Source organism: Apostichopus japonicus, chromosome 2 (genome assembly GCF_037975245.1).
Source record: "Apostichopus japonicus isolate 1M-3 chromosome 2, ASM3797524v1, whole genome shotgun sequence".
Taxonomy (NCBI): domain Eukaryota; kingdom Metazoa; phylum Echinodermata; class Holothuroidea; order Aspidochirotida; family Stichopodidae; genus Apostichopus; species Apostichopus japonicus.
In genome coordinates, this window is record NC_092562.1 from 19,865,455 (window position 1) to 19,875,808 (window position 10,354).

Genomic DNA, 10,354 nt, shown 5'->3' on the forward strand with positions numbered 1-10,354 from the left:
AAAAGCGTCTCGAGAAAATAGACCCTTTAAGCATTTTTACAACAACTCTGTTTTTCTAAAAACTAGGCCTATGTTTTCGTTGGAACAAAATGGACGAACGGTCCTTTTCTTTAACAGGAAGGGCCACTGTATAGAATTTATGAAAAGCGGCACTCTTTCGTTTCGTAACACAGAAACTTTGGGGAAGTGATTTCAATATCTAACAGCTCAGTAGGCTATACCGTTACTGCATAGCTGAAATCTTTGAAATTTATATGGCACATTCAATCCATGATCACGATCATGCTGACTTTGCCATGAGTCTGAGAGCACGAAATTAGCGATTTTCTTTGCTCGCCGTTACACGAATTACCTATACGCTGATCTCTGAAGACCAAAGCTGCCTCGATTGACCCATGTTTCGAACTCTCACATGCATTCTTTCATTCATACTCTTTATCATTCTAGCCACAAAAAAAACCTAGGCCTTTTTGATAATAGTTAATACCTCTAGCAAAAACTGTAAATTTCAGTGAATATAATTTCATTACACCTGGGGCGATTTTGCGGTGGCGAAAGGTTAAGAAAGCTCTATTAAGTGTTTAATGACATAAATATATATATATATTTATTTATTTAATAATTGTATTTTATTTAATACGTGTATATTTTCGAATTAATACGTGTATATATTCGAATTAATACGTGGATATATTCGAATTAATACGCGGATATATTTAAGCCATATGATTGGCTCATAATCTATACGCGTATATATTCCAATTAATACGCGGATATATTATGCAGTGTCTGTCCCATATGGCTTGCCATATTCGTGGTAGGCAGAAACGGAGTCTGAGGCATGTACAGTTTGCACGCGAGAAAAAGAGTACCGTATTACAACGACTTGGCCAAGACTACCATCAGGTCTGTTATAGCCAAAGAACTCTCCATTTCTCTGGCTATAGCACGCTATCGTGGACAAGTTCTTAAGATTACGTAATTGACCTGCCTTGGTCACAAAAAAAAAAACTTTTTACCATTTAGTCTGCAACGCCTGCGACATGGCTTTTCTGGCTTGAATGAGCTGGTCTTTGTGTGAACAGGCTGTAGAAAATATTTCCGCACAGTGTTTACAACAAACAGCCTAATAGTAGAGCCTGGGGCATAAGCGTAGGAGCCTGATTTGATTTGGGGGGCTGTAACGACTTGCCCGAAAAATACGACCAAAATTTTTCGCGCGCTACGCGCGCGTTTAACATATTACAGCAGCATTTTGCGTTTGGTCGCCGTTTTCTACTTTTTTGACTTGTCCATCGAGGCTTTTTACATATATCAATCACAAAACAGCAAACTAAGATATTAGCTAAGAAAATATCTTGGAAAAAACAAAGTTGAAAGTTGCACATTTTTCGACATTTATGCCACCATTTGAAGTAAGATATAAATAGATAAGCTAGTTATGTATATCGTTATGGCATAATGGAGTCAGTGCGGTTGAGAAAAATCATAGAAAAGGACGCAAAATGCTGCTTTAATGTGCAATCATATAGGCATTCATCGGTTATTACATCACATGCCGATAACCGATGAATGCCTATATGACATGCACGATAAGATGTTAAATGCACGCGTAAAATGTTGGTTTTATTTTCCCTGTTATTACCCTTCCATATCCATATTGGTTATAATTATTGGGGAAGTCGTTACAATAATAACGATAATAATAACATCAGTTTAACCATTGAAAAGCACATTGCAAATTATTCTTCTTTCCGTAGATGCCGGAAAAATTCTCAGCATATTGCCCGAATTTTCACCCCCAAAAAAATGAAAAACACATTGCAAGTTATTCTTCTTTCAGTAGGTGCCCGAAAAATTCTCAGCATATTGCCCGAATTTTCACCAAAAATTTTGGTTGGGGGCTCCAGCCCCCCCCCCAGCCCCAGCCCCCCAGCCACCCCCCGCCTCCTACGCCATGGCCTGGGGTCGATTAGTAAAACCGTGGCAGATCGATTACGTAATCACAAAACTTTCCTAGCTATAGAGTTGGATCAGGGAGTTGTTATGGAAAACTCCCTGGTTGGATCACTGACCTCTAAGTGGGTTGTATCCAATAAAGCAGATATACAGTTATTTGTTGATATGACTAATGAAAATCCCCGGCATGATGTGCTAGTAATAAACTTTCAAGGAGAGACCTCGTGATGGAAGGGAATGGGGAGAGGTTGGTGCATGAATTAGAAAAAATCAAACAAACAAATATATGTAGTGTCTAACTTTGCCGGGCTCCCCCCCCCACCCACCCCCTCCCCTTTTTTCACCCGTCCTCGTTATGGAGGGCAATTTGTTTTTTATGTTGTAGGCGTGTTCTTTTGAATGCCCAATGGCCGTCCATATAAAACGCGGTGTCGTGAACAAAAACTATTTACATGAAACACGCAACGCTTAGGCGGAAGGTACGAAGTGATCTACGAAAATAGGACAACCAACTTGTTTTTACTGTAAGTAGTATCACTTTTTGTCATGGTTTGACTGTTCGTTCCTTTGGATTAAGTTAGACTGGTGGTAGCTTAGGCCCTTCGGCAAGGAGCTACGGCTGTTTCCAGACGCCCATAAACATAGACCTAACTCTGGGCCGACGCAGTACATATTATAGACCTATAGGCTAGGCTATGTTATCATAGAAATTAAAGTTCCCTGTGCAACTCCTAGGGCAGTAACATTTAGAGAATGCTTTAAATCTACATAGCTCTACCGTTCCTACAATATCATGTGGACTTATCTGTCAGATCATGTCCCTTTCTGCCACTTTAAGCAATTTGGCTGAAGTTAATTTTAAATTATACTATAGGATACTGTAACCAAATCTACCATGGAATATTGAACATCACAACCCGAGAATGGATAGGCCTAAAACAGCATTAACACTTCAGATTTTGTTAATGCAAATTGCTGTTTCTAGAAGTCCCAGAACTTTGCGTAAAAAATTTAACAATGTTTTGATAGCCCTGGTTCTGATTATAATGGTATTTCGCCTTGATCATACAGTCTATCATTTAATATCAAATAATTGTATCAAATGAATATTTGCTGAGCTCTAGGCTAAATTGTACTGTCCATAAAAATTTGTGAACAAGCTGTGAAGTATCAGATGATCTTTATAATTGAATGCAGTAGGGCCTAGAGTGACGGGGTAAGCCTAAAGTGGGTCAAGAGATATTTCTGTTGATCGCAGGAAGTTTCCAGTGGACAGCACAAAAAGTTATCTGAGTGCTGTTTCTGGAGCTTGCAAATAGCCATGCTAGCTTTCATGCATTCTCATGAATTCTGAAGGGTGGGTACTCATGGGCCAATAATCGGTCCTCATGGATGTTACAGAGCCATTGGCCTAAAAGTTTGCAGACCACCGGGCCTAAAAGTTTGCAGACCAGTGACCAGTGTAGAGAATTAATAGTTAATTTTGGAAACTGCAATAGTGCAACTATATACATTACTCTATCAATTTGAAAGGTTCTTCCTTGTTCCTTGTCCTATTGTTGACATTTGTGACAAATATTGTAGTAATGTTGCAAGCGATATCCATAAATTAGATTTACATCAGAACAAAGGTTATGGCATTTGATATTACCATTGTTATATTTTGAAAAAGACCACATGGTATACCACAATGGTATACCACCAATATTTGTACACCACAGTTTACAGCATATTAAGTAAACTCACTTGTGTGAAGACTCGCGCACAAAGAAACGTATAATGCGGGTAATCTGACCTAGTATGGAATGAGGTGTAACAGAAGTGTTAGACACCACCATCGATCCCAGAAAATAGTACACACACAGCTTGCTACCTTCGGTATCTAGACACTAGTGTACAGTCAATACATACAGCTACGGTCAATGCCCACAACACAGTGTCTTAGCAGCGATGGGCATCTCAGGTCTGGATGAAAGATAACAAGGTATCACGTTTCATTACTGTCTGCATTTTGTAGAAAACTTCACTTGCAAGCAACAGAAAGTTAACTTTATCAGAGCCCGGCACATGGATTTGGGCAAGTCTTCAATGCCTTTAAATGATAATGGCATATATCTATGTACAGTAAACATACATACATTGGAACACTGTTCAAACATTGAGAATGTGAAAAAGTATATTACATTTATGCCAACCTTACCCATTACGAGTAGACCCATGTGACAAATATTAAAAGGTACAGGTAGGACCTTTGCAATGTGATCTGCGTATTAATCAGGCCTTTCATCTGAAGTCTTTGCGTGCTAATAAGTAACTAGTGTAAAGATCCCACATATATATCTATAATTTATCAACTAATTCTACCCTCATTATCTTTCAGCAATCGTTTCATATTGTAGTTTTGATTAATTACCGATTTCATAGCACAATAGATTTTTAGTGTGCTAACAAACTGTGCAGTAGACATAATCTAGACAAGTTTTTATGCACCAGTTGTAGCACTTTCTAGCAATTTCACATATCACTCTGCTACTGCCATTTAACTGATTCCCTGTGTGATCATTACGTTCAGATCATAGTAGAGTGGGTTGTAGGAATATAGAACGATGATTGTAATTTATTCTATTAAAGTACTAATGCCATTGATAGCAAAGGCAATACAGTAAATAATAATCTTAAAAGTATTCCTTAATCCAAAGTGTATATGAGTGTTCATCTGTATATGTTTGTCTGTGTGTATGTCTTTCAGACAGATTTAGTACAAGCTAAGTGAAAACCTGTTCTGTTCAAAATTGATGGCCTACTTTTGTTCATAAATATTTGATGATGAGACTTGAATACATTTAATTATTTATGATATCATAATTCATGATTACCAATTCATGATGTACCATACATAAAGAAGGAACACAAGCAATTCAGCTGTCAAATATTACTTCATTTTCATGACTCGTTCTTTTTTCATACTCAGGAATTCACCTGTGACCTAACTGAGGAGTATTGAAGTGAATGGCTGAAGGAGGCAAAGAACCAGAGGAGAGCGACTTCTATACATTTATTTGGGATGACGACGAGCCCTTAGAATGTGGTGAAGGTGACACCGGCAAGGCTCCCATGCAACGCTGTTTCAGCTTTGAGGATGGAGCTGCATTACAGAAGAGGGTGCAACAACTGGAAAAAGAATTGGCAAACATGTCCACGAAAATGAGCTCTATGCATTTGAAAAACAAAGATGAGACTAACGAAGAAACGAGATGGAGGCAAAGGGAAAGCGGCAGGGTCGGCGAACTTGTCGCCAAGATAGACGCCATGAAGAAAGAACTGACACTCAAGGACGAATATCAACAGAGCTTGCGCGATCAGCTCTACCGTGCTAACCAAAGAGCACAGGAGGAACGCGCCAATCTGGAAAGCCACTACAAGGAACAGATAGCCCTCTTGAAGAGTAAATTTGAAGGCACGGATAATGTATCACAGCTGCGGCTTTTAACGGAACTAGACTCATGGAGCACGGAGAGCAGACTTCGTAGCAGGAGAACGCGGGAAGTCCACTTTACGGTTAAGAATGTACCTAACGAGGACAATTCCTATAAGCACCTGCAGTACTTGATTTGCTACTCTTGCAAAGAGTCCTACGATCCCGAGGACCTGAGGAGGAACTGTTCCTTTCATCCACTGCCACCAATGAAGAGGCCGATCTGGGAGAAAGACTGGGGCCTGAAACTGGATCTCAAAAAATATCAGAGTTACTGCTATTGGGCATGCTGTAATACGCTGGCTAAGAAGCGCCCTGAAGGGTGTTGCAAAGGACGCCACCATCAGATGTGGGAGGGCGACATTCTTTTGAGGCAGGTCATGCTGGCTGACGAGGAGAACACCACCAATATGCTAAAGAGAGCCAGCAGTGAAGTCCATATTGTCACAGATTAAGAACATGTATCCCTCTTCACTGTTATATTCCTGAAGGTAATTGGCTGAATTAATGATTTTTCAACAAATGTATGTTGATTGATAATTAACTACTTGTAAGTCAAACAAAGGCAAGGCAAATTCTAAGTCATAACCAAAACCAGCAACAAGTAAATCAGATCAAACCATAAAATGATATCGCCGTCTGTCACTTTGGAGATTAAAGCAAGATATATTCGTAGGGCTGATAATCCAACTGAGGGGGAATATTTACTGGCCCAAAGCTGGTGTTCTATTTACCAAGCCTACACATCTAGTCTACAGTGTACATTTTGGTCATTCTTTGTTAGTTTCAGCTACATTGTTTGGGACAACCAAATTTGTTGTTCTGACAACCAAGTAGTAAAACCGGTTTGTCCAAGGGACAACCGGACAAAAAAATCCTCACAAAGTTGCCCTGAAAATGGTCCTTCATTTTCATCTCTGCTTTGACAAGAGAAATATGCAACCAGAAATGTCCAGACCCAGACAGAACTTTCATATGGAGAAAACCTCTATTTCTCGAGAAAAGAACATCTATAGAGAGAAAGGGTGTGTCACATCATGTGCTAACAGAACATATTTGTATGGCGAAACATGAGTGTTTGTCACAGATCTGAGCAATCTGGATTTGTTGGTCTAGTCCACTGGTAGTTGTCTGTACATCTGCTTGTATAGGTATCTGTCCGTACATCTGAAGTTGACAAAGTGTTCTTCTACATTAAATTTGAGAAACATTGTGATCCTTAGAAATTGGGCCTTTTAGGGATTCTATAATTCAAGTTGATTGTCATGGTTTAAAAAAAAAGCATAGAACCCTTTCTCCTTCCTCAGAACTCTTCATCACCAAAACTTTTGTAGTTTTGTATTCTCTACTTTACTAGCCTTGAAGAAACCCAGTTTTATAGTTGGTAGAGTCTTACGCTTATAACACTGTTGTAATTGAATTATTTTCGGTGACACTACATAGGCCTCAGGTGGCAGCATTTTGTTTTTCGGACAGCTCAATGTTGTCCAATGATAGTCTTCTTGCCTACTCGGTTCATTTTGTGTGCTGGTCTTTATCTACCTACTGTACACCAAACATGTATATTTAAATTCTTGTCATAACTTCTTGTCAAAACTTTTTGTAAATTGTATAAATTGTTCTGGGAAATGTTCAGTGTGACCAGATGGTCAGTAAATCATTAATGCTCATAATTAAATTTTGAAAATATATCCAGATCTTTGCTATCATGAAAGATCCAAGTTAGGAAATATTTTTGCTCAAAATCTTTAAAGTTTTAATCATTTTTTATGCTGTATATTAATAAGATAATTCTAAATCAACTCGAAAGAACAAAAGTTGCCTTTTAAGATCAGATTCGAACTGGTCTGTTAATGTTTAACTTAGTGGTATTTAGTACATGTACAATGTGTGTGTATATATACAGTATATATATATATATGTATGTATATATATATTTACCAAACTTCATCATTGGTTCGTTTGGAATGATAAAGCCAAAAGGGTCTTTAATTAATAACGATACAGCACTGTGTAATATGTTTCGGTGCCAATATCAGCTTTCAGAGATGAGAATGCTCTAAGCTTGAATTTTAAAAACAGCACAGTCAAATAATTTTTGTCATGTGAAACCATGGATTTATTATATTATGACAACAAAAATGCAAAGTCATGTATTGGGTATCACTAAGCAATTTATCGATCAAAGAAAAGGTTTTTATCTTTCTTCTCTTTTATATTCTTATATAACCAGTACTCTATAAGTTATGAAATATTCCCCTTGGTTCTTTCGTAAATTTATCAATTTATACTGTATTAATTACTGTATATTGATATATAAGTTTTTGTTTGTGTATGGAACACTTCTCTGTAAATATTTGATCAATCTTGTTTAAAATGAAACAAACTGATTATTGAAACTCTAGTACATAACAGAAGCCATGCATTGACCTGGAGCCGTAGTTTACGTACAATAGTTCCAAAAATATGATGAGAATAGAAAGTAGCAGGATTGTTGATTACTGAGGCTGAACAATATCATCAAGTATTCAAACAAGGGTGGGAACGAGGGTGGGGGTGGGGGGCTAGGTATGATCACCTAGGATGGGGAAGTTAGAGACAAGTTAAGTGTAGCTAACATAATATGGATAGTTGAATGAGAGATGTCTAGAAGTTCACCTTGAGGTCAACTGCAATGCAAGGTTGGTAGACTGGTTTTTTTTTTAATACTATAACTGCTAAGTAACCATTGATAAAGGAGTTTAATAATGTAGTGCTGACATTGTTTTATATCAATTTTATAAGGTCGGTAATGTTTGCTTATCATGACAGATGTTACACACTGTATGTATGCAGTGCTTTCTGTCGTGGTATTGGTTTACAGTAGCGGTCTGTACAGTCGTCAAGTATAGCGTGTTGCTACAAAGCTGGAGGTCAGCTTAAGCACTACCTGAAGGCTTTTAAAACTGATGGTGACGACATATTTCGAGGGCACAAGAACGTGAAAAGTTGTTTAAACAACTCTTCCCATTTGGACATAGGAAGTTATCAAACAGTTAGGGGAGCATCCTGTGGGTTCTGGGGTTTTCGCTCGAAACATTTTAGTTTTGTAGAAGCCATGGGTGGCCCAGATGGAAGAGTTTGACTATTCTATGTGTGTATCTTTGTATATAAATTTAGCTTCCAAGAAGCATATCTTTTCATTTTTGGGTGACTTTAATATTAGCTATTGTAGTGGTACTCATCCTTAAAGTAGCATTTATCATGATCTAACCAATAACTGTCTCAACAAATGCACAACTGCCTGGATTATTCAATGGAATGAAGGTTAATGAGTTAATAATAGTGAAGTGATTCCATTTCATTTGTCCCCTGGATATATTTTCATAGACTTGCTAATCACTGTTTAAATTGGTGAAAAAGAAACGAAAAAAAGAAAGAATCTTTCTTCATTATTTGAAATAAATCTGGATAAGCCCAAGTTAAATGAATTACATTGTTATGGGATTTTTAAAAAATTATCAAAATGATCTAGAAATGCTGACTAAAAGAGTAATGGAACCTTTACAGTATGGGAAGGAAGCTCTATGCAGTTTGGTACATGATATACAGCACTACTTTATACTGCACTGCTTGCATACTATACTCAAATGTTAGTAAAAAACTTGTGATATTGGTTCCTTGTGCCTTTGTTTATTTTGAGGTGGTGTGGCCTGGCATCAGACAGACCTAAAAATCAACTTAATGTTACACAGCTATGGAAGGCTGAAATGGACAAAAATGCGGTTAAACCATATGTGATCCAAAGTCATGGTGGGATCGCATAAAGTACTGACTGTATTTTTGTCCATTTTGGAGTTCCATGGAGTTTGCATTTCATACAATTGCGAGTAAATGTGACAGAAGTGTCACAGGTTAGTCTTTCAGGTCAATGCAATATCTATTGTTTATTCATTTAAAAGCTTTAAATGCTTTATTTCATGTTTTACATATAATTGTATCTTTTTCAAACCATATTGCTAATATTCACCCTTTCACAGATGAATGAAAGAGGATATTTTGGGTATTACCTTCGCACATTATTTTAATTTTGGCACAAATAAATGCAGTTGCTAGTGTATTCCATGTGTACATGTGATTATAGTTCTGTTTGGCTTTTTGAAAATAATGGATAAGAGTTTAATATTTTCAGAGCTTTCATATGCTATATAAGCCCCTTGAAAGGAGGAAATTCAACTTTGTTTTGGGTGAAGATAATGCGATAATGTTAAAAGACTACTGAAATCCATAATACTGAAATATTATAGTGAGTACTTGTTATGCAGAGGTATGCTTACATATTTCTACATACTAATGTATTTCATTTGATATATTACTGCACAAATTGACCAACTATTAGTCTTTGAGACCAATCGATTTCAAGGTCTTTATTTCATCTGAGAAAAAACATAGTATTAATAGAAATAATCATACGTGTATATGTGTAATTCCTTGTCTCGTTGTAATAAGACATACAAAGCTCATTGTTGCACTTCTATCCATGAATTCATTCTGTCTATGGATTCATTCTGTTCTATGGATTCATTCTGTTCTATGGTTCATTCTGTCTATGGATTCATTCTATGGTTTCATTTCATCTATGGATTCATTTTGTCTATGGATTCATTCTGTTCTATGGATTCATTCTGTCTATGGATTCATTCTGTCTATGGATTCATTCTGTTCTATGGATTCATTCTGTTCTATGGTTCATTCTGTCTATGGATTCATTCTATGGTTTCATTTCATCTATGGATTCATTTTGTCTATGGATTCATTCTGTTCTATGGATTCATTCTGTCTATGGATTCATTCTGTCTATGGATTCATTCTGTTCTATGGATTCATTCTGTTCTATGGTTCATTCTGTCTATGGATTCATTCTGTCTATGGATTCATTCT

General features: G+C 37.1%; 1 protein-coding gene across 1 annotated transcript; it reads left to right on the forward strand.

Moving 5' to 3' along the window:
* The first annotated feature begins 2,325 nt into the window (after positions 1–2,325).
* Positions 2,326–9,880, forward strand: LOC139981461 (uncharacterized). Its single transcript, XM_071993869.1, has 2 exons — positions 2,326–2,483; positions 4,931–9,880. The coding sequence occupies exon 2, from the start codon at positions 4,969–4,971 to the stop codon at positions 5,887–5,889; it is 921 nt and encodes a 306-aa protein (XP_071849970.1). The 5' UTR covers positions 2,326–2,483; positions 4,931–4,968; the 3' UTR covers positions 5,890–9,880.
* Positions 9,881–10,354: the final 474 nt, after the last annotated feature.